At 43.2% G+C, this 25529-nt stretch overlaps 1 protein-coding gene and 1 non-coding gene across 2 annotated transcripts in view; one reads left to right on the top strand and one right to left on the bottom strand.

Moving 5' to 3' along the window:
* Nucleotides 1-22102, bottom strand: part of KDM7A (lysine demethylase 7A) — an 88227-nt gene extending 66125 nt beyond the window's left edge. Inside the window, exon 1 of the mRNA XM_032275632.1 lies at nt 21820-22102. Coding sequence (XP_032131523.1) covers nt 21820-22013 — 194 coding nt within the window. The 5' untranslated portion in view covers nt 22014-22102. The remainder of the gene's footprint in view (nt 1-21819) is intronic.
* On the top strand, nt 18279-18338 carry LOC116550471. The gene has a single exon (XR_004268435.1). It is a non-coding gene; the product is annotated as a small nucleolar RNA Z39 (small nucleolar RNA).
* Nucleotides 22103-25529: the final 3427 nt, after the last annotated feature.

Genomic DNA, 25529 nt, shown 5'->3' with positions numbered 1-25529 from the left:
CAAAAAAAAAAAAAAAAAAAAAAAAAGAAGAAGACAAATGGATTATAAACAAAATAACAAATTTGATCTTTAAAAGATGAACAAATAGTCATCTAAAACTCTCCAAAAACCCAGCTGACAGTTTTATTTCCCATTGCAAGTACAGAAGGGAAAACTATATTTTCTAAGGCCTAATGACACCTACAGAAGATTGAATATATACAGAAATAAGAGTTCACACCCTGGGATAAAAGATAATAGCAAAAACTTACATATCTAGGACATTTAGTGATGAATCAAGTACAAAGGACAAGAGTCAACTAAGGCAAATCAAGTAGATCTAGTTTTCCTACTAACCTTTCTCATCTTATAAATAAGTCTTCAGGACCTGCATCTAAGGGGAATGAACACATTCCAAACCAAGTCAAGCCATCAGAAAGCATTCACATTAAAGACCTCTCTGTTGGAACAGAAACTAAAGCAGCATTCTAAGGGGGACTTAATATCCTTAGCATGCTTTTTCATTCTTGGTAAAAGATGAGTTAGAGTAGGGTCTGAACCACAGAAATCTTGACATAATTCATAACAAATATCCTACATGGAAATTTATATATGACCCAGAGATCTCTAAGAATTTTAATAGATGGCCAGAAGTGGTGGCTCACACCTGTAATCCTAGCACTTTGGGAGGCCGAGGACGGATCGCTTGAGGACAGGAGTTCAAGATGAGCCTGGGCAACAAGGCAAAACCCAACCTCTACTAAAAATACAAAAATTAGCTGGCCGTGGTGGCACATGCTTTGAATCCTAGCTATTCAGGAGGCTGAGGTGCAAGAATTACTTGAACCCAGGAAGCGGAGATCGCAGAGTGAGCTGAGATCATCCCACTGCTCCCCAGCCTGGGCAACAGAGTAAGACTCTGTCTCCAAAAAGAGAACTTTAATACAATTATAAATCAGAAGTATCCATCACTAGCAAAATAGGTAGCACTGAGTTGCTAGAAAAGTCAACAGCAAGCACTGGACCTTTCTATTTTAAAACATACAAGCCAAGCCAGGGCAAGGCAATATGTAAAGTACATAAAGTGTAAGAAGGATTTTTTTTTTTTTTTTTTTTTTTTGAGACAGAGTTTTGCTCTTGTTGCCCAGGCTGGAGTGCAATGGCGCGATCTCAGCTCACTGCAACCTTCACCTCCCGGGTTCAAGCGATTCTCCTGTCTTAGCCTCCCTAGTAGCTAGGATTACAGGTATACGCCACCATGCCCAGCTAATTTTGTATTTTTAGTAGAGATGGGATTTCTCCGTGTTGGTCAGGCTGGTCTCAAACTACTGACCTCAGGTGATCTGGCCACCTTGGCCTCCCAAACTGCTGGGATTATAGGAGTGAGCCACCACACCTGGCCTGTAAGAAGTATTTTTAACCTATTCACATATTGGATCCATTCAAGAGATAATCTGTCATTATAGGTTCCTCAAAGTCCATTTTGTAATTCCCCTCTGCTGCCAGGCTGGAGTGCAGTGGCGAGATCTGGGCTCACTGCAACCTCTGTCTCCTGGGTTCAAGCGATTCTCATACCTCAACCTCCCAAGTAGCTGAGATTACAGGTATGTGCCACCACACCCAGCTAATTTTTGTATTTTTAGCAGAGACAGGGTTTCACCATGTTAGCCAGGATGGTCTTGATCTCCTGACCTCATAATCTGCCTGCCTTGGCCTCCCAAAGTGCTGGCCATTTTGTCGTTTTTAATTTCCACTAAAGGTCACATCATCGATGACTGGCAGGTATAAGAAAAATACAGGCAGTCCTTGCTTTGCATGGTAGTGCGGGACCACAAAAATAACCATGCAAGCTGAAATCATGCAAAGTGATTTTAATAATCAATAGGGGAAATTACAGTTGTTCTGGTGTCCTTTAAAAATGTTTGTCAAAGCATTAAAAACTCTCTTACTGTTGGTAACAATGTAAAGAAAAATGAAAAAACAGTAAAACTAATACTTTAGTACACTATAATTTAAAACATTATGCCATTTAGTGTGCCTTCACTAAGTGCCTCTGGCTGCCTGTCTAGAGTTCCGCAAATGGTGGCAGTGGCAGTGTTCCCACTGTCGGTTACTTATTTTATTGCTCCATTTATGCTCAAGTGGATTTTACTTCTAGAGTTACCATTCTTGGTTTCTTTGTTGCTCTTTCATCTTTACTGGCCACTTCCCACTTTTGATTATCTATTTTGCCAATAGGTCATGTAAGTTTATTACTTAAGAGGCAAGGAGGCAGCAAAACACACTCTCCTGTCTGTGTGTAAACTGAAGAACAAATACGTGGCTGTTATTTTTGCAGTGACTTCTGATCTGCATTCTGAATAGCTGGCAGAAGAATCTGTACTTCATGCATTCACAGGTAATATACCACGGTGACTGAAATTTGAATCCTAGGTGACTAGTGTTGTTATCTTACGGTAATTTAAATCAGTGCACATCAGAACCCTGCAAAGCAAGTCCTGCCTATACAGCATTCTCTTAAAAAGCATTTTTAAAAGTGTCCTGGACGGGCATGGTAGCTCACGTCTAAAATCCCAGTACTTTGGGAGGATAAGGCAGGGAACTTCTTGAAGTCAAGAGTTCAAGACCAGCCTGGGGAAAATGAGACCCCCGTCTCTACCCAAAAAAAAAAAAAGATTTTTAAAATTAGCCAGGTATAGTGGCATGTACCTGTAGCCCAAGCTACTCAGGACACTAAGGTGGGAAGATTGCTTGAGCCCAGGAGTTTGAGGCTGCAGTGAGCTATGACTGCACCACTGCACTCCAGCCTAGGAGACAAGGTAAGACTCCGGCTCTCAAAAAAAAAAAAAAAAAAAAGACAAAAAACAGTGTCCTGCAGGAGTCAAAGGTATTCACAAAAATATTCCATAGTTATAAGAGAGACATAAGGGAGACACTGGGCTGAGATCAAATCACCTTTATTTACCAGCAGTACTTCTCAAGGAATTCAACAAGTTATTGAACACTTTGAATTTCCATGTTGGGGATCAAGCATAAGTGATAAATACTATACCCAATCTCAGGTCTGTCTCTCTCTTCCCTCTGCCCCCTGACAAAACACTTCATGGGTTATTATTTTCCACCTTAGAAAACTGCCTTAGAAGCTAATTTTCAGATACACCAGATGTAAAGAGTTTATTATTTGTTTTTATAACTGTTACAATTTTACAATTTAAATTTACAAAATTAAAGCATTTTTAATGCTTTGCAATTTTATAATTGGTACAAAGTACCAATAAACCAAGTGCATTGTAAAATTACCCCCTTATCAACACAGGAGATTAAAATGGTGATAGCATTACCAAGCATTTACTGAATACTAACAAAGCATGTTAATGAATGCATAAGAACCAAAGAGTCAATAACTGATCATACATACACTAAAACTTTCTAAAACTCTCTTTTTAACCTCAAAAGAAACAGACTGTTTGTCTCTGATTCCTCTTATTATAATATGATTAACAAGTATTTGTAGGGCTCTTTCTAGGCTGAAGCCTAATTACTGAGTCAAATCTTCTTACATAGATCAAACTACAAGAAGCAAAATACATAAGAAGCAAGATATAACCTATCTCTAAGCCAGCCATATGATTTTCTTCTAGATAAAATTACTGGAAGCCAGGGCTACCCTTACCCACCAAGCATAGCTTCTATCCTAGGGTAAGAATTCAAAGCTATACTCTAGCACCACAAGCACTCTGATTTCAGTAATTCCAACCTTGCCTGTCAGATTTATTTAAGTGATTATTTGCCAAATCCCTTTTGCACAGCTTGACTCCATTCCTGGCTAGGGTCATCCTTTTGTCACCAGTGTATCAGAATACAGAGTGAGCAATTTAAGAAGACCCGATGCCTAATCCCACATAGAAATCTTGTTTTGTTCTAGTTAAGAAAACAAAATTAGGAGGCAATGGGAGCTGGTCAAAGCAGACCAAGAGGCAACAGGAAAAGAGAATCGCAAGGAAGGAGATAAAACACTATCAATAAATGGCCACTGGTGTGGGGCAATTTAGTGTACAAGCAGTCCAGCAGCCCACACGGCACAGAAGATAACTAAGGTCCACAATACTTAGTCAACAAAATTATATGTCAACTATTTTTAGAAGGATTTTGACAGACATGTTATGCTTTTCTTAATAGACTATTACTCTATTTAAAGCAGTTTAATCTCCTGAGTAACTTTTCTGAGGACAGTTACATTTCACAAGTAGAACTTTCAGTTATAGGAAAATCTTATATATGTAGACCATATCATTCCCCAAAGATGGTAAAGTGGTTGCTAGTCTTCTTATTTGCCAATTAATCTGTGAAATGTTAACACCTCATTGCAACAGTTCTCATGCTAAAGGTTACTTACCATCATAGGAGGTTTCTAGTGTTTTGAAAAAGAAGGGATTCTAAAGGAATGAAGAAATAAGTTAAAACAGCAACAAACGGATTCAAATTAAAATCATATCACAAGTAACCTTCAAGGCAGCATATTTTTTCAAGGTAGCAGGATCAGAAAACTATTCAATGAGGTAAGAAAGCAGCTTTCATATTCTACCTTGAGAGCCATGTTCACAATGTGTCTGTACACAGGTACAGGTCAATGAAATCACATCATTATACAGGCATTAATACACAAACACAATCATCACGCGAAAAATCTGTTATCAACGAAATCCAAACTCTATTTTCAAACCCCATATCTCTTGCTATGACCTTTCTTTTCATTAACAATTTACCTACTGGTTTAGGGTTAGAGTCCCCCATAAGCAGAACCTGAGACAGGATTGCAGGCATTCACATGGGAAGTGAGCCCTGGAAGCACTGGTAAGTGAATGGAAAAGTGAGACAAAGAAAGGGAGGCCGCTTTGGGGACAACTGGTAGACTAAGTAAAAGGGGCTTCAGAGTGGCCCCATCCAAAATAAAAGGAAGCTAGGTATTTATTATCTACCATCTCCCATTAGATAATGGTTGAGGATTGTCCCAGAGGCATAATGTCCCAGCATTTCCAACCTGCTTCAAGTACAAGCTGCTGAGCTCCATCAGTCAGAGAACGCCCTGAAGCCAAGTATCAGGTGTTTTCAGCAAGAAGTATTCCAGATAGAGACAGAGATGGACAGAGACAGAGATGGAAACAGAGAAAGCCAGGGGACCCAGGTGAGGCTCCTACAGACCCTGCTGCATATGTACAAGCCTAGTCTCGCAAACCTCTAATGCACACACCCTTAACTTGCTCATTTCTTGTACAGATATGCTCATCTTCATACTCACTGTCTTCTCTATTCTTTTATCCCAGCAACCTCTCAGGGATAAACACGGAACAAGAATATACATAAAATGGTATAATAAATACTTATAGGTAAATAGTACAGATTAAGTACATAATACTTAGGTAATATTTAATACTTAATTACTGAAAAAAGATTAAGGACAAAATTGTCCAACTTGATAAGGAAATCCACAATTGATTTGTATAGGAGGAAAAGAACCATCTTCAGATCTTAGGAATTCTCCAGAGGGAAAAATAATCATTTCAAGCAACTATGTGACAGTTCTAAAGAGATGAATAAAATCGATGGATTTTTAAGACAAATTTTGTCCCACCCACCACTGAGGGTAGCCTCAGGTTTAGGCTGAACTACAGTAGGCTCAGCTACCATGAATCTCTGTGAGACTGCACCATTATGTAAAACACTGAGGCCAGGCACGGTGGCCCATGCCTGTAACCCTAGCACTTTGGGAGGCCTAGGTGGGAGGGTTAGTTGAGCCCAGGAGTTCAAGACCAGCCTGGGCAACATATTGAAACTTTGACTCTACAAAAATATTTAAAAATTAGCTGGGTGTGTTGGTGCACACCTGTAGTCCCAGCTAGTTGGGAGGCTGAAGTGTGAGGATCGCTTGAGCCTGGGAGGTCAAGGCTGCAATGTGCTGTGATTATGCAACAGCACTCCAGCCTGGTCGACAGAGAGGGACTGTAATTAATTAAACAAAGAAATAAATAAATAACTGAGGCAGGGCACAGTGGCCCATGCTTGTAATCCCAGCACTTTGGGAGGCCGAGGCGGGTGGATCACTTGAGGTCAAGAGTTCAAGACCAGCCTGGCCAACATGGTAAAACCCCGTCTCTATTAAAAATACAATTTAAAAAAAAAAAAACCTAGTCAGGCATGGTGGTGCATACCTGTAATCCCAGCTACTAGGGAGGTTGAGACAGGAGAATTGCTTGAACCCAGGAGGCAGAGGTTGCAGTGAGCCAAGGTCGCACCACTGCACTCCAGCCCGGGCCACAGAGCAAGGCTCCGTCTCAAATAATAATAATAACTGAAACGTTGAAGCAGGTGGAAAAAGGGCAATAGTCTTTTTGACCAAAGGGATTGAAATATCTTAGCTATTTTAAGAGACATCCCCCAGAGAAAAAAGCACTTCAGAAACTATTTAAAAACAAAGGAAGAAATTGTGGTAATGAGCAGGGAATTTTCAGAGAAGTTTTACTGAGAAGGACAACTGTTCCACTAAAGTTCATTTAAGTACTGACTTACAACTTTCATGTTAAAAGCACTACTCTGCTTTCTGGAGGGCAGAAGGAAGGGGAACAGTTAGGAAGCTACTTCAGTAAGCCCATCCTACACAAGGATAGTGATGAAGGCAGCCAGTAGCAGTGAGATTCTGAAGGTAAGCAAACAAGATCTGGCCAAAAATTCTGGCCTGAAATAACACGAAGGACTGCCATTAAGAGAGATGAAGAGGACTACAGGAGGAGGAGCAGGTCTGATCAAGAAGGGAGGGAGATGTGAGGTTCGATTCTGCATACTCTCAAGGTTGGCCTATCTATATTCATCCAAGTGGAGATATGAAGTTAGCAATTTATATTCAAGACTAGCGCTCAGGGGAAGACAGCTACGAAAAAGATCAGATGCATGCTGGAAAAACTACTGAGTTACCGTGGGGTACCCTGCAGTAAAAGATCAGGGAGATAAGAAGGAATTGCTACCCTGAGAAGGAGGAGTTGCAAAAGCAGAAGGAAAATGAGCACAGGGGTTCCCCAGGTGCCAAGGTAGGTGATGTTCACTGGTAACTTTGACAAGAACTGTTTCAATAGAGCGGTAACAATAAAGGCCTGATTGGATTGAGCACAAAAGAAAACGGAACCTCTCTCATTTCCTCAGAGAAGAAAAAAACTAGACACAGCAAGTAGGAACAACTCGATGAATTTTGCTATGAAGGTAAGCAACGAAACAGGGCTGCAGCTGAAGAGGGATGTCAAGTCAAGAAAAGAGGTTTTTGTATTTTTTTTTTTTTAAATAAAGGATATAGGCCGGGCTTCATGACTCAGGCCTGTAATCCCATACTTGGAGAGCCCAAGGTGGGTGGATCACTTGAGGTCAGGAGTTTGAAACCAGCCTGGCCAACATGGTGAAACCCTGTCTCTACTAAAAATACAAAAAAATTAGCCAGGCATGGTGGCACACACCTGTAATCCTAACTACTCAGGAGGCTGAGGCAGGAGAATCACTTGAACCCTGGAGGTGGAGGTTGCAATGAACCGAGATCATGCTAATGCACTCCAGCCTGGACAACAGAGCAAGACTCCATCTCAAAAAAAAATTAAAAATTAAAAATTAAAATAAAGGATATATACATACAATTTGCATGCTGAAAAAAAAAAAATGATGAGGTAGGGATACAACTGTTGAAGCCAGGTCTACAATCTACATGACTTAGCAGTTGCCTTTTCTTTTTGAAAAGTTCTTTTGGCTTTGACAGTTCAGAAATTTCCTAAATCTGAACACAGATATTTCTACACTAAGGGAAACTTTGGTCCAAAGTGTAGCGTTATGCGTATCTGGCTTGAGGCCTGCTAGGAAGATGAGATTCCTGAGGAGCTGATCATCAATTCACCCAATCTTGCCATTCATACTGAGGAACATCCTGAGGCTGTGAGCAGTTTCTCACATCCCTTGGGCAGGCAATGTCACCACTAAAATAGGGAGGAATCAAGAGGACCTCAGGACCGGTATAACCACGAGAATGGCTGGACCTGATGGGATCCAGATGCAATCAGCACTATCACTGGCAACAGAGCAGCTTTATGGGAAACTGAAGGCCAAGGAAGTTTGTCCTGCCAGTGGGACAAATTCCGCTGAGCCTCCTGCTTTTATCTTTTTTTTTTTTGAGATGGAGTCTTGCTCTTGTCACCCAGGCAGGAGTGCAGTGGCACAATCTCGGCTCACTGCAGACTCTGCCCCCTGGGTTCAAGCGATTCTCCTGACTCGCCCTCCCGTGTAGCTGGGATTACAGGCACCTGCCACCACACCTGGCTAATTTTTGTATTTTTAGGAGAGACAGGGTTTCACCATTTTGGCCAGGCTGGTGTTGGACTCCTGACCTCGTGATCCGCCTGCCTCGGCCTCCCAAAGTGCTGGGATTACAGGTGTGAGTCACCGCGCCCAGCGAGCCTCCTGCTTTGTATAGCCATTCTCATTTGCTTATTTAAGTTCTTCAATCCTTAACTTCCATTAAACAAAACTGGTATTCTTTCTCTGTGTCTACTAGCCTATCAATCATCATTACTCTTCTGACAATCTTATAGGTACACATTTTAGATAATTTTATTTCAATAAATATATATATTTTCTTTACCTATTAAAATGTGGGCCAGGAATGGTGGCTCACGCCTGTAATCCAAGCACTTTGGAGGCCAAGGCGGGCAGATCACCTGAGGTCAGGAGCTCAAGACCAGCCTGACCAACATGGTGAAACCCCGTCTTAAAAAAAAAAAAAAAAAAAAAAAAAGTGACATGAGCATCACTAACACGATTTAGCAGATACCTCTGTTTAAGGCAAGTAAATTTTTAAAAACAAAATCCATTTAAAGCAATTTTAAAGAAAAGTATTAAATAAGTATCAAAAGTGTTACACTGAATGGCAGAAACTGTGATAGTGGCCAATGAAAGCATGAAATGTGATGATGGTAAATGAAACGAAAAACTTACTGATATGGTGGAGAGGAAGGTATGGAAAGGGAAGAAAAGTCACTCATATCCTAATATTACTTGAAGTCCTAAGAAGCCTGTATCAAGGTCTTTCTTTGTTCTGTCCTCTCAGAGTGTCTGAGTTGGTGACTGAATCAGCAGCAGCCCTGGGGTGAGGGGTAGGGCTGCAAAACAAAACACTGTGCAGACCCGCAACAGATAAGCATAGGACGGTCTCTGATTTACAACAATTCGATTTAGGATTTTTCAGTTTTATGATGGGTTTATCAAGATGTAGCACCATGGGAAATCAAGGAGTGGTTCCCCTGGGGCTGAGGTGGTAACATTCCTGAATAGATGGGTGGCCCCAACAAGTGATCCTGAGGGAGAGTGGTGTGAAACTTTGGAGCTTCAAGAGGATAATCAATTGCATAAGGGGTAAAGAATGAGAAAACTGAGAAATTAGGTTCAGATTGGGGATATGACCTCTCCTACCACAGGCTGGATGCCCACAAAGGCAAAGATAAGAAGAGAAAAAGTAAGGGTCTGGTAGAGTCCAGCACTGAGAACTTGGCATTTGGATGGTTGGAAAAGCAGGTATGAGGAAAGATGTCCCTGAACCAAACAGAAGGGACTAAGTTCACCCAGTCACCATGGGCTCTAAAGAAAACTTTGATCCTTTGATATAAGGACAGGCTGGCACAAAAAAAAGTGATTCAAAACATCAGGCACACCAAGTTAGCCTTTAAAGAAGTACTGAAATAGGAAGAATGTAAGAGAGAAATATGAATCAGACCTGTGACAAGTTAAATTCAGTAAAAAGACTAAAATTCCTATAATCTGCATATAGTTTAACACCCCATGATTCCCTCAAAACATAGTAAAGTAAAAAGGACTGACCACATGTCTACATTGTAGCAAATGTGACAGGGGAGGCACTCTGGCAATTCACAAAGAAGAGGAAAAACCCATGAACCCACAAACCCATCCTTGGAGAGGAAAGCTCCCATGTGGTTACCACAGAAAGTTTCCAAAGCCATTAATGGAAATTGGCCAGAATGCCCCTGTTTCAAGGATACCAGTGGTCCCATACCACCACTGATCAGCTCAGTTAAAATGCTATCAAAACTGTTTCATGTTCTGACCTTTGTTCATTTTTTAAAAACTATTCTGCAGGATTCCAGACAATGGAAATATCTTCAGGTCACATCTCCATGACCATTTTATTTTCTTTTTAAATATTTATTAATATTAAAGTTTTAAGGGATACTGCATAAATCAAAAGGTCTACACTGGACCACATTCCAGTTTCTTTGTGAAATAGTGAACACTCACCTGACAACAGCTTTTGCACATTAAAAATACCAAATTATCTACAATGGTGTAAGTTCCCCCAGCTTTCACAACTTCATGATTTTACTGCACACGTCAAACTGTCAAGATTACTAACTGGTAAACAGGAGTCCATGTTGGGTGTTTGAAATTCCATGTTGGGTGTTTTGTGCTCAAGGAAAAACGGCATTTCTAAATTATAAAAGAAGAGAATGTTAACAAAACATTCTGAAAGTGTTTTAGCCCTCTTCCCCATAACGAAATATAAATTGAACGTAAGATCACTGTATTTTCTCTGACACTGACTTTTGTGTTAAGATGAATGCAACTTACAGCCCCAGTAAATAAGAATCTTACATTTGTATAATATATTTAAGCTCAACCTTCTATTTCATTATCAGTGTTCTTTACACTTGTCTTTGATCAACAGTCCCTTTAGAATATGAATTTTAAAATGTGACTACAGATAAAAACAGTTTCAAAATGCTCACCAAGAACAAAGATAAACATACACACAAAAATATATATCCTGCAGCATTGTTAAGTAGTAATAACAAAAGAGAAACCAACTGAAGAATTGATCATCAAGAGAGGACCAGTTAAATTATAGTAAATCCACAGAATGGAATTCTATACAGCCATTAAAAAGAATGAGACATCTGTACATGCTGATATGACAAGCTCTCTGAGATATCCAGGATATTTTATTAAATAAAAAGAGTAAGATTTTTGCTTTTCCTTTTTTTTTTTTTTTTTCACCTTTCTATATTGCTTGAATTTCTTGCCAGGTCCTTTTAAGAGATAGTCTTGCTCTACCACCCAAGCTGGAGTACAGTGGCAAGATCACACAATCTTAGCTCACTACAGCCTCGAATTCCTGCACTCAAGCCTCAGCTTCCTGAGGAGCTGGGACTACAGGCACATGCCACCACAACCAGCTAATTTATTTTTTGTATTGATGAGGGTCTTGCTATGTTTCCCAGGCTGGTCTCAAACTTCTGGCCTCAAGTGATCCTCCCACCTCAGTCTTCCAAAGCACTGGGATTATAAATGTGAAGCACAGTGGCTGTCCCTCTTACCAGATCTTTTTTGTTTTGTTCTGTTTTTTGTTTGCTTTTTTAATGACAGTTTATATGGTCAAAGGAGACATGGACCTTTTTATGTATTTGCTTTTCTGCTTCTCTATATTGCTCAATATTACACATTAAATTATATTCCTTTAAATAATAGTTCTCATCCTTTAAGTAATCAATGAGGATGCTAATGAAACCATTTAAAAAATTACTGATAATGGAAAATAATCAAGAATTTAATTTTGCCTCTCCTACAGTGTACAACTAGGCAACCAAAGACTAAAGGAAAATTTTCTCTTTCTATAAGTATTACAAGTAACAAATGAAAAAACCATTTTATGATTATCAGTTATAAAATTTTATAATTATAATGCTAAAGGTATCATTTTGCAACTGCTAATGAATGAACAGATACTGACATTGATCAATGGCAGCCAACATGACAAAAAGAGAAACAACCAGACATTTTATGCCTTCTGCTGAGGTTCCTGATAGAACGCTGCAGCACTCTCCTAAGAAATTTTTGGGAGTTTGCGGGGACCTGAATCTGATCAAGCTTCTCTAGAGCCAACTACCAATTTATAGGAAAGGGAGAAGCATGTTAAAACGTTCTGCAGGGATGTAATCAGCAAAATCCAGAAAGTGGAAATTTTTAGGATAAACCACCACTTTGTGCAACAAAGAGTTTGCAAGGCTGGTGGGGTGAAAGGAAGACCTCAAAGAAAAACCTATGGATCAGAGTTTCTCAACAATAGCACTATGGAGATTTCAGGCTAGACCATTCTTTCTTGTGGGGGCTAACCAGTGCAGAATGTTTAGTAGCATCCCTGCCCTCAACCTACTAGCTGCCAGTAGCAACCACTCCGCCACTCCCAAATCAAAAATGTCTCTAGACATTGACTAGTGTTCCCTGGGAGACAAAATCTCATCTAATTGAGAATCACTGCTATATATTAAGAAACTTACAAGATGTAGCAACTAATCACAATGTGTGAACCTTATTTAGATCTTGATTCAAAAAAATTATGACATTTTCGAGACAACTAGAAATTTGGACACTAGGTATTGATGTTATTAAGAAATTGTTGCCAGGCGCGGTGGCTCAAGCCTGTAATCCCAGCACTTTGGGAGGCCGAGGCGGGTGGATCACGAGGTCAAGAGATCGAGACCATCCTGGTCAACATGGTGAAACCCCGTCTCTACTAAAAAAAAAAAAACTACAAAACATTAGCTGGGCATGGTGGCACGTGCCTGTAATCCCAGCTACTCAGGAGGTTGAGGCGGGAAAATTGCCTGAACCCAGGAGGCGGAGGTTGCGGTGAGCCGAGATCGCGCCATTGCACTCCAGCCTGGGTAACAAGAGCGAAACTCCGTCCAAAAAAAAAAAAGAAATTGTTAACTATTTTTAATTATAATACAAGTATTGTAGGTTTTTAAAACTGAGGCCTTATTTTTAGATTTACATGCTGAAATACTCAATAGATATAATGATATGATGTCAGGAGTTTGCTTCAAAATAGCCAGGTAAGGGGGTAGTAATGAAACTGGCTGTGAATTGATACTCACTGAAGCAGGCTTATGGAACCTGGAAGAACAAGATATATTCAGTCTACTTCTGCATATGTTTGATATTTTCTCTTTAAAAAAAATTAAAGTCAAGAAGACCATGGTGGCTGGCAGCACTCAACTGAATGATAAACCAATCAGGTGACGAATTTCCACCAACAATGCCATGTACACTTGCTCATATGCCCTCAGAGGCTCTCAAACTAATCGATTTTAAAAGGAAAATAATCACTATCTTTTTAAAAGACAAATTAAAATAAATGAACCCCAGGATACTCTAAATCCCTAGGGTTCACAAAACACAGGTTAGAAAATGCTGCTTTCGGCAAATTCCTGGATCATTGGTGCTCTAGAGACTCCTATTATATACATTTGCCTGCTCAGTGTTTGCTACACTATGTCACTAATAATTGCCAATTTTGTTTTATTCTAAAAACTACTGGAGGCAGTGGTGGTTTTTTAAAAAAAAAAAAATTAGATACATAATAATATTTTTAAATTTAGCGACAAAGCATCCTTAAGACACAACTTAATTATCCAATAGTAAACCAAGTAGTTAGGGCTGTTTTCCCACCAGGCTGTTCTTCACAGTAGCTAATGATAAGCTACCCTTAAAAGTACGTTACAGTAGTCCCCTTCTTATCTGTGGTTTCACTTTCCAAGGTTTCAGATACCAGTGGTCAGCCAAGATCCAAAAATATTAAATGAAATCTTCCAGAAATATACAATTCTTAAGTTTTAAACTGCCTGCCGTCCTGAGCATCATGATGAAATCTTGCACTATCCCATCTAGGATGTCAATCATCCCTCTATTTGTGTATCCAGACTGTTTACACTACCTGCCCACAAGTCTCCGAGTTATGAGATCAACTGTCATGGTATCAATGCTTGCGTTCAGTTAACTGTTATTTTACTTAATAATGGCCTCAAAGCGCAAGAGCAGTGAGGCTGGTGTGATGCTGGCAATGCAGATATGCCAAAAAGAAACCATAAAGTGCTTCCATTAAGTGAAAAGTAATAGTTCTTGATTTAAGGAAAAATTAAAAACAGTATGTTGGGCTGCTAAGACCTACAGTAAGAACAATTCTATCAGCCAGGTGCAGTGGCTCATGCCTGTAATCCCAGCACTTTGTGAGGCTGAGGTGGGTGGATCACAAGAGGAATTCAATACCAGCCTGGCCAAGATGCTGAAACCCTGTCTCTATTAAAAATACAGAAAAAATTAGCTGGGTGTGGTGGTGCATGTCTGTAATCCCAGCTACTGGGGAGGCTGAGGCAGAGAATCACTTGAACCCGGGAGGTGGAAGTTGCAGTGAGCCAAGATAGCACCACTGCAGTCCAGCCTGGGCGAAGACTCTATTTCAAAAAAAAAAAAAAAAGAAAGAAAGAACAATTCTATCTATAAAATTGTGAAGGAGGGAAAAGAAATTCTTGTTAGTTTTGCTGTTGCACCTTAAACTGTAAAGTTACAGCCACACTGTATGATAACTTTTATTACAATACATTGTTGTAATGTTCTATTTTATCATCAGTTATTGCTGTTCATCTCTTATTGTGTGCCTCATTTAGAAGTTGAACTTTGTCATGGGTATGTATGTATAGGAAAAAACGTGGTATAGTTAGAGTTCAGTACTATCTGTAGTTTCAGGCATCCACCGGGGGTCTCAGGTAAGGGGGGGACACTACTATATATGCACATTAATAGCTCTAAGGAAGAAAACCATACGATTCTCTCCACAGATGCTGAAGGAGCCTTTGATAAAATTCAACATCCATTCATGATAAAAAATACTTAAATAAAATTGAGGAATACTTTTTTCCTTTTTTTTTTTTTTTTTTTTGAGGTAGGGTCTCACTGTGTCACTCAGGCTGGAGTACACTGGTGGGATCACAGCTTACTGCAGACTCAACCTCCAAAGCTCAAGCAATCCTTCCGCCTCAGCCTTCCAAGTAGCTTCAACTACAGGCACACCCCACCATGTCCAGTGAATTTTTGTATTTTTTGTAAAGACGGGGACTCACCATATTGCCCAGGCTAGTCTCAAACTCCTGGACTCAAGCCATCCACCCATCTTGGCCTCCCCAAGTGCTAGGATTACAGGCATGAGCCACTGCACCTAGTGGAATACTGTTTTAATATGACAAATTAAGTTCTAAAGCTAGTATCTTTCTTAATGAGGAAATATTAGAGGCATTTCTACTAAGATCAGGAACAAAGCAAGCATACCCACTATCTACCACTATTCAACACTATACTAGAGATATAAGCCTGTGCAATTATATAAGTAAAATCAAACAGAGGCATAAGAATGGACAAAGTAGTAAAATTCTCTATTTGCATATCATATATTAGTTCCCTAAATGATAACAAAACTAACTCAAATAATTTTTTCAGTAAGGTAGTAGGATATAAAAGTAACATTTAAAAAAGCAATAGTTTTCATATACACAAACAGTAACCAATAGCAAACAAATGGTAGAGAAAATCCCATTTATAATACTAACAAAGAAAAATACTTAGGAATAATCTTAAGATGTGTAAAATCTATACAAAGAAAAAAATCAAAGCATACCTGAAAGACACAAATGTAGATGTAAATAAAGAGATAATACTATTCTCAGAGAGAAAGACTCAACATTATGAAATGATCAGTTCTCAGGCTGGGCGCAGTGGCTCACACCTGTAATCCTAGCACTTTGGGAGGCCTAAGTGGGCGGATCACGAGGTCAGGAGTTCAAGACCACACTGGCCAATATGGTGAAACCCTGTCTCTACTAAAAAATACAAAACTTAACTGGGCATGGTGGCTTGTGCCTGTAATCCCGGCTACTTGGGAGGTTGAGGTAGGAAAATTGCTTAAACCGGGACCTAGGAGGCGGAGGTTGCACTCCAGCCTGGGCTACAGAGCAAGACTCGATCTCAAAAAAAAAAAAAAAAAAAAAGAGTTCTCATAAGTTGAATGTAACCCTAATAAAAATCCCAACAATGCTTTTGAATGAAATTAGACAAGCTGATACTAAATTTCATATAGAAAAATACATCTACAAGAATAGCCAGAAAAACACTGAAAAAAAATACAATAAACTACAAGAATGGGGCAGCCCTTACCAGACTTACACCATGCTATATATAAAATCCTCTCTAAAGCCAGGTGTGGTGGTGCACGCCTGTAGTCCCAGCTACTTGGGAGGCTGAGGCAGGAGAATGGCTTAAACCCGGGAGGTGGAAGTTGCAGTGAACCAAAATTTCGCCATCTCAGCCTCCAGAGTAGCTGGGATTATAGGTGTGTGCTACTGTGCCCAGCTAATTTTTGTATTTTTTGTAGAGATGGAGTTTCACCATGCTGACCAAGCTGGTCTTGAACTCCTGACCTCAGGTGATCTGCCCACATGGCCTCCTCCAGTCTATTCTCCATGCAGCAACCTGGGGAATCCTTTAAAAGGTTTTGTCAACACATTTACTTCTCCACCCAATGCAAACTATTTGCTCAGAATAAAATCCAAAATATTAACCCTGGCCTACAACATCCATCAATGACCTGCCCACTTCACTCCACAGGTGTTACTGGTCTTCCTAGAGCATAACAAGCATAGTCCAGCCTCAGGCTGTTGTACTACTTTTTCCTTTGGCCTGGACCTCTCTTCCTTGTGCACAAATGTCTCCTCAAGACCTTCTATAATTACACCATATGAATAGCATTATTACCACCGCATCTCTTTCTCTCCCTCAACTCAATTCTTCTTCATAGCATTTATCACTTATTTCTCATATATATTTGCCTCTCTTTCCTTTTGAGACTATAAGTCACAAGAGAGCAAGGACTTTGTTTTATTCATTGCTATATTCCTAGCACCTGGTGTACTACAGACTCTTGGCAAAAGTCAACATCATACTCAATGACAAAACATAAGAAGAATCTCATTCAAGACAGAATCAAGAAACAACTTTTAAAATACTGTGTCAGTTAACAAACTGGCAAATTTTTAGGGTGCATGGCACATCTGTAATCCCAGCTACTTGAGAGACTGAGGCAGGAACACTGCTTGAGCCCAGGAGTTCAAGACCAGGCTGGGTTGGCAACCTAGTGAGACCTCCATCCCCCAACAACAAAAAACTTCAGTGCACATGCAGCTCAACAAATCTTTATATCTGTACACATTCATATAACCACCACCCAAGAAAGAATATGGCTGGGTGCAGTGGCTCACCCCTGTAATCCCAGAACTTTGGGAGGCCGAGGTGTGCGGATAACAAAGTCAGGAGATCGAGACCATCCTGGTGAACACGGTGAAACCCTGTCTTTACTAAAAATAAAAAAAATAATAAAACAGTAGCCAGGTGTGGTAGCACGTGCCTGAAATCCTAGCTACTCAGAGGGCGAGGCAGGAGAATCGTTTGAATCCAAGAGACGCAGGTTGCAGTGAGTGCACAACACAGCGAGGCTCTGTCTCAAAAAAATAATATGTTCTGCACCTCAGTAAGTCAGTCAATACCCCCCAAAAAGGTAAACACTATTCTGACTCCTAACCCCAATTATGCCTGTACTTGAACTTCACATAAACAGAATCAAACACTATGCTCTTTTGTACCAGACTTCTGTGTTCAACTTTATATGTGTGAGATCCATTCATGTTGTGTGCATCCATAGTGTATTCTTTTTTACAGCTTGGTATTCCATTTTATGACTGTACTACAATGTATCCAATCTACTGTTGATGACATTTAGGTTACAGTTTAGGGACAACATGAATAATGCTGCCATGAACAGGCCTGGGTATGTCTTTCGGTGGTAATACTTACTTATCTATAGATTAGCAGTTCTTGTTTGTTTTGGCAGGGGCTGGTTAATAATACCTTAGCTTGGGAGGATGCAGGGAACTAGAAAGCGCTGGTAAGAATATAAATTGGCATAACCTTCCTGGTAGACAGTGTGGCAATAGGCACAAGCAGCCTAAAAACATCTATACTCTTTGACCAATAATACTAGTTCAAGGAAATTTCTTAAGAAATTGCACATGCCAGGTCTTCTTCTGAGTGTTTTATAAGTATTAACTCATTTTATTTATTCTAAGGAAATAATTTAATGGCCACAATAATTTATTTAGGATGTCAATCATATCATTAGTAAACATAAGAAAAAGTAGTAAGCTAAATAACAGGGGAATTATTTTCAAATATATTGTACTTCTGTGAAATTAAACACTATGTAGCCACTAAAATGTTTTCAAAGAACATTAAAGATATAGGAAACAGTATACATTAATAAAAAAAAGGTAACAGTGGAATGCATAGAAAGAATTCCAGTTTTGTTCTTTTAAAAAGGATGTATGCATGTGATGAAGCAAATCAGTATGAATGTCATGATACTGTAAATGCTTTCTGATAAAAAAATAAAAAAGGATGTAAATACAGACCACGTTATTAATAAAATGGTAATCACTGAAGACATGAGTACTTCCATATCCTTTATACTTTTCTGCACTTTCCAACTTTTCTATAATATATTGCTTTTATCAACTAAAAAATGTGATTGAAGGCTACTAAACAATGGTGTTTACATTTAACAGGAAGAAAACAGAAACTGTAATACAATTCAATTAGGGCAGTGAGGCAGTTTTGCATAAGATGATATTAAAGTATTACAGAAAGACATCCAGCCTGGAGATAAGGGAATGAGCCTTATCAGGAAACATGTTCGCTGTGTCCACCAAGAACTCAGGGAGAAAGAACTCCATCTCTAGGTTAGACAGAACATTCCCAGCAAAATCCTGTTAATTCCACAGTTCACTGCCCCTAGAGTTCAATTATACACAGTACTCTGCCTGGCAAGTGTTCACTTCTCACTTCCAAAAAGGCTTAGGCAGATGGACGGATAGGAATTCCTGCATACTCAGGATGCAGCTAAAGCCTGAAGAAGCTGGTTCCAACCATCCTACATCCTGACAGAAAAGCATCAAGGACAGGCCTTCCTTCTCTGTCACAAGAAATTAGGGCAACAACTTTTCAGATTTCCTTATGTCAGAAGCGCCAGGCACAGTAAACTAAAATTTATATGTATCAAAATTTACTGATTCCCCAACTTTAAAAAGTCCCTCTACTTGAAGAAATAAAGTTAACAAATTATCCAGGCAATGGCAATTCTCTGTATCCAACTTCCTCCTCCCTCCTCTACACATGGACTGCCTCTGGTCCAATTAAATCTGAGCATAGTAAAGACACACCTTAGCCCTTTAAGGGTCAATTGTGATGGAAGCAAAGGATATTTAATAATACAAAGTAACATTTTGCTGTGTTCCAAAAAAAAAACACTCATTTCATGGTAAACATCAGAGTAAATACGAGAAAAACATACAGAGCCCAAATTACCAGTACTTAAGAATTAAACTTACATATTGATCATGAGAAAAACATACAGACCCCACATCACCAGTACCTCAGAATTTAAGCTTTGCCCGGCACAGTGGCACGTGCCTGTGGTCCCAGCTACTCGGGAGGCTGAGGTGGGAGGACTGCTTGAGCCCAGGAGTTCTGGGCTGTAGTGCGCTATGCCAACCGGGTGTTTGCACTAAGTTTGGCATCAATATGGTGACCTCCAGGGAGCGGGAGACCACCAGGTTGCCTAAGAAGCGGTGAACCGGCCCAGGTCGGAAACAGAGCAGGTCAAAACTCCCGTGCTGATCAGTAGTGGGATCGCACCTGTGAATAGCCACTGCACTCCAGCCTGGGCAACATAGCGAGACCTCGTCTCTTAAAAAATTAAAAAATCATTTAAAAAAATTAAACTTTAACATATACAAATTTATATGTCAAAGCAGAGACAGCATATTTGTTTCGGCCTTGCTCTCCCTCCTTCCTGTAAGCCCTCTGTATTTCCTCTTTAATTTCTCCTATTTACAAGTGTATACTTAAATGTATTACAAAATTCTCCATCAAATACTTGAGGCTTTTCATGGTTACAGTGTTAAGTAACCTAAATTAAGGTAAATACAATTCTAGTCTAAAATTTAGTAGCCTATCAAATCTTCACTGCATGAGACAAATTTCTTATGCAGCTTAACCGCCTCAAATTTCAAAAAATAGTTCTTGAAAAAAATAAGCATTTACATAATCACCAAGGATTCTGATTTTATTCTATATAGAAGCTAAATGTTCAGATAATCTTTATTCTAGTTACGTACAATATGTTATGGAAACAGAGGATGTGGAAATAGAATTGAATATACAAGACTGCTAAAGATTATCTTTATACGAAACAAGGACGCTGCCTTTCTTTTAAAGTGATAATTTGTTGTGTCTAGTTTTCTGTTGTCAGAATCGGCTAGCCTGAAAACTGATTAAGTAAAACTGTACTTGAAAATTAAGTAAAACTTAACTATACCTAGCACTCAACACTGCAAAGAACATTGTGATTTACATGGTTTTCTCTCCCTGGACCAGTAGATGGAGACTACGACATCTGGCCTGGTCGTGTAGTGTTTCTGTAAAAATTGAGGAGGGGGGAGCGGAGGCTGTATTTAAATGTCCTGCTGTCAATCAAAAGACACTTCCTACAATCACAGTCACCATATCTGCTATTACTCGTGAGCGTGCTCTCGCCAAGAGACAACACCAAACGGGGCCCGGGAAACCGGCTTCACCTAAAGGTGACCGCAGGCTTTGCCACAACACCCAAATAAGGACTTTGGGAGCCCAACCCCAACTAGTTTCTTTGTTTAAATGCCTGCGAATCCCTCCCACGCCGGAGTCAAGAGGCTGTGGCGCCGCCCTTTATTAGCCTTACACTTTGATTACAAAACACACGAGTCGGCGGCCTGGCTGCGGAGGCGGCCCGAGCTCTCAAACGTCAAACCCTGAGCGTGGCGTGGCTGAATCAGAGGGTAGCGTCCGCCGCCGCAGCCAGCCTGCCGGCCCCGCAGCGTCCGCCGAGCCGACTCAAGTTCGCCGGTACCCGCGCCCGGGGCACAGCCGCGGGCGGTCCCGGTGTCGCCGTCCTCAGGCGACAGCAACTGCACTCTTTGTAAAGTTTGAGCCGCGGCGCGAGGGCGACCCAGGGGGTCCGGAGAAGCGTTCCCTTCGGGCCCCGCCGCCCACTCCATATGCCCCAGCACCAGTGACCGCGGGGAGTGCGGGGGCCCGGGGCCGAGACCCGGGTCAACCTGCTGCCCGCCGGGGGCCCAGCCCGAAGTCCCCGAGCACCTTTCAAGTCCCCTAGAGTGAGTGCCTCATCTGTTGCTCTGTTTACTCCGCGGAGACCCGCCGAGCCTGAGTGGCGCGGTCGCCTCCCGGGCCCGCAGCCGCCGCCGTCCCACAGCCCCAGGAAGTTTCATAAAGACGGGGAAGGGTGCGCGACGGGGACCAGCGGCGCGGAAGAGACACAGAGCCGGGGCGAGCCCATCGCCGCCCGGAAGGAAGGCAGGCGCGGCGGCCGGCCGAGCGGCCGGCGACTCGGGGCCGGAGCCCCGGGCGCGGCGGGGCGGGGCGGCGACGGCTCCGGCGGGCGAGGGGCTGAGGGCCCGACCGGCGCTCCGCCCGCTGCCCCCGCCGCGCCCGCCCGGCCGCGTCCCCTCGCCCCGGGCTCCCCCTGCCAACTTCTCCACCGGCCCCCTTTGTTCCTGTTTGTTGTGGCGACTCTTCGCCCGGGCCAGGCGAGCCCACCGGCTCCCCTCTGGAGCCCGCTCGGAGCCCGGCGAGCCCGGGGCCCCGCGAGCACCGCTGCCCGGCCCGGGGGCTTGGTGCCGGGGCCCCCTGGACCCTGGGCGCGGCGTGGCGGCCCGGCCCGAGGGAGGCGCGGACGGCCGGCGGCAGCAGCGGCGGTTGGTCGGTGGCCGACGGCGGCGGCGGCTGCTGGGCTGGAGGGGGTTTATTTACCTGCCGTGGAACCAGTCCTTGCAGATATCGCACTCGATCATGAAGCGGTTCACGTCGTACGGCTGCCGGCACACACAGTATACGGGCGGGGGCGGCGGGGGCGCCGAGGCCCGGCCCGGAGCCGCCACCGACACGGCTGCCGCGGCGGCTCCAGCTGCTGCTCCGGCGGCCACCGCCGCCGCCGCTCCGGCCATCTTTAAAAAACACACGCTCGCTCGCAGCTCCGCTCGCCGACTGGAGCGAGCGCAGCCGCCAGCCAGCGCCGCCTCCTGCAGCAGCCGCGGCGGCGGCGGCGGCGGCGGCGGCTGCGGCGGCGGCGCCTCAGTGCGCGCGCGCGAGGCCGCGGCGACTGGCGGAGGGGGAGGAGGCGGCGCGCGCGACGCGCGAGGCCCCGGCCCGGCTGCTTCCGGCGCTCGGCGCGGGGCCGTGCGTCTCGCGCACGTCTCTCGCGCTGGTGCGCGCTTCGCGCTCCCTTCCGCGGCGGCCGGGCGGAGGGAGCAGTTGAAGGGCACGCGGACGGCGGCGGAGGCGGAGGGAGCCGAGGCCCCGTGAGGACACGCGCGGCGGTTGCTGTGGCGGTGGCGGTGGCGGGCGCGCGACCGCAGCCGGAGGAGGACGGCGGGAGCGTGCAAGGAACCGGCTCGGCTATTTCGGAGCGAGAGCCGAGGCCGAGGAAGTTCCTGCGGAGTGCACCAGGGCAGACTAGGCGCCCCGTCCCGAGGAGGGCAAGCGGGGAAGTTTCCTCCTGCCGGGGTCGCCTCGCCTACTTAGGAGTATCTCCCAGTCCTCCGCAGCCGCCTAGCGAGAACCGGAGCTGCGGCGCCGCACCCGGCGTGGATCCATCCACGCTGACACACCGAGCCGGTTGTGTCTTTCCGAGGGGAGGAACATGCCGTGGAATCCAGTTAAACTTTGGAAAACGTCCCACCCGAATTCCCACTGAGCAGCGAGGAAACCAGAGCGTTGATGGAGCCACTGTTAGTTGCGGGAGGGCTGTCCCAGAGAGGAATGCAACGCTGTCGTCCTCTGGGAGGAACCAACCTTGAAATGGGGTTGGTGGAGAGAGGGATGGAGAAGAGCCGGCATGCTTAGAAATAACAAGACCTAGCTCCAAACCGTTCCGATTCCCAAGTTGGGAAGACGGGTAAAATTCTAAGTGACTTCTCCCTCGGAAGAGGGATACCACAAAAAGTGGAGTGCAGGGTACTTGGCACATAATTGGCCATCAGTAATTTTTGAATGGGTGAAATTGAGAGCCAAATATAAGATGATAAAGTGAAGGATAAAAACAGCAGGCAAATAATGAATAGGAAACATTGCTTTAGAATCATAACTGTGGCTTGGAAGGGATGTTAAGGATTTTCATTGAATTGAGTATTTGTAGTTGAATTTTTGCTGGCGTTTCTATCAATGAGGAAAGCCTTACAGCTCCCTAGGTAACTTTTGTTAAGGGAGGAAGAAGTGTCCTGTCACCCACCCCCAGGCAGAGTCGCTGATCTAATCTTTTTTTTTTTTTTGGCAATTTCACTCTTGTTGCCTGGGCTGGAGTGCAATGCCGCGACCTTGGCTCACTACAGCCTCCGCCTCCCAGGTTCAAAGGATCATCCTGCCTCAGCCTCTCAAGTAGCTGGAATTACAGGCGTGTGCCACCACGCCCGGCTAATTTTTGTATTTTCAGTAGAGACGGGGTGTCACCATGTTGGCCAGGCTGGTCTCAGACTCCTGACTTAAAGTGATCTGCCCGCCTCACAAAGTGTTGGGATTATAGGCGTGAGCTACTGTGTCCTGCCTAATCTCCTTTTTATAGTTGAGGGAAGCTAGTAACTTGCCTGAAGTCTCACAGATTAGAGCTCTACCTGAGGTGTTTCTCAATTGTGAACCATTTGTTTTTCTACCACACCACTGTTTGGCCCATATATAGCAGGAAAAGGAAAGGCTGGAAATCATAGCCTACCACACACTGAATAAGTTTGAAACATACTTCTACTGGAGAAAAAAAGAAAGTTACTGTAATTTTGGCATAGGCATCACATATTGCTGGAGTGGAAAGACGCATGCACTCAGGTCCTGCTTTCTATAAGCTGTGTGACCTCAGGCCAGTCACTCCATTTCTCCTGAACTAGATCCTTGATGATCTGTTGAAAGAAAAATTACGGATAGTAATACCTTCATTACCTCACAGAGGTTTTATAAGGAGCAAAAAGACACTGCTGTTGTTTTGTTTTGTTTTGTTTTGAGACGGAGTCTTGCTCTAGCCAGGCTGGAGTGCAGTGGCACGATCTCAACTCACTGCAACTTCGGTCTCCCAGATTCAAGCGATTCCCCTGCCTCAGCCTCCTGAGTACCTGGGACTACAGGCACATGCCACCACACCCGGCTAATTTTTTGTATTTTAGTAGAGACAAGGTTTCATGGCCAGGATGGTCTCAACATCCTGACCTCATGATCCACCCACCTCCGCCTCCCAAAGTGCTGGAATTACAGGCGTGAGCCACAACGCCCAGCCAAGACGATATATTTTTTAAATGTGCTTTGTAGAAGGTGTGTGTTGTCGGGACAATACAGCAGTGAAGAGAAGGCAAGCAAAGCTGTGTTGTTGAAATCTGGCTAAAGAGTACCAAATCAGTCTGGTATAGGGTGTCCTCTGGGGCCACCAGTCCTTGGGATGTTAATATGGAGTAGGCATGCCAGGGTATGAAGAAGGCAGCCAAGCAGAGAAGGAGGCAGCAGCAACAATGAGAGATTGGTTATCATTATGATTTGGATCTGTGTCCCCACCCAAATCTCATGTTGAGTTGTAATCCCCAATGTTGGAGGTGGGGCCTGCTGAGTGCTGACTGGATCATGGGGGTGGATTTCTCATGAATGGTTTAGTACCATCCACTTGGTATTGTCCCCGTGATAACGAGTGAGTTCTCAATCTGGTCATCTAAAAGCATGCGGCACCTCCTCCCTCTGGCTCCTGCTCTAACCATGTGATGCAGCTTGTCTTCAGCCATGATCGTACGTTTCCTGAGGCCTCCCCAGAAGCCAAGCAGATGCCAGCATCATGCTTCCTGTACAGCCTGCCTTCCATGAGCCAATTAAACCTCTCTTCTTTACAAATTGCAGTCTCTGATTTTTCTTTTCTTTCTTTTTTTTTTTTTTTTTTAAGACAGATTCTTGCTCTGTCACCCAGGCTGGAGTGCAATGTTGCGATCTCGGCTCACTGCAACCTCTACCTCCCAGGTTCAAGTAATTCTCATGCCTCAGCCTCCTGAGTAGCTGGGATTATAGGTGCCTGGCACCATGCCCAGCTAATTTTTGTATTTTTAGTAGAAACAAGGTTTCACCATGTTGGCCAGGCTGGTCTCAAACTCCTGACCTCAGGTGATCCACCCACCTCAGCCTCCCAAAGTGCTGGGATTACAGTTGTGTGCCACTGCACCCGGCCTTAGATTTTCTTTATAGCAGCACAAGAACAAACTGATACAGTTATGCACAAGAGGACTGATGAAATACAGTCATGTTGCTTAACAACAGAGGTAGATCTGAGAAGTGCATCATTAGGCAATTTCATTGTTGTGCAAACACCATAGAGTGTACTTGCACACCCCTGTTTGGTATAGCTAGCTACACACGTAGGCTAGATGATGTAGCCCATCACTCCTAGGCTACAACCCTGTAGAGCATGCTACTGTGCTGAATACATAGGCATTTTTAACACAATG

This window comes from Sapajus apella, unplaced genomic scaffold, assembly GCF_009761245.1.
Source record: "Sapajus apella isolate SASKATOON/1434 unplaced genomic scaffold, GSC_monkey_1.0 scaffold7, whole genome shotgun sequence".
NCBI lineage: Eukaryota > Metazoa > Chordata > Mammalia > Primates > Cebidae > Sapajus > Sapajus apella.
Note: the sequence above shows the minus strand (reverse complement) of the source record. Positions and strands in the feature narration are given on the sequence as shown.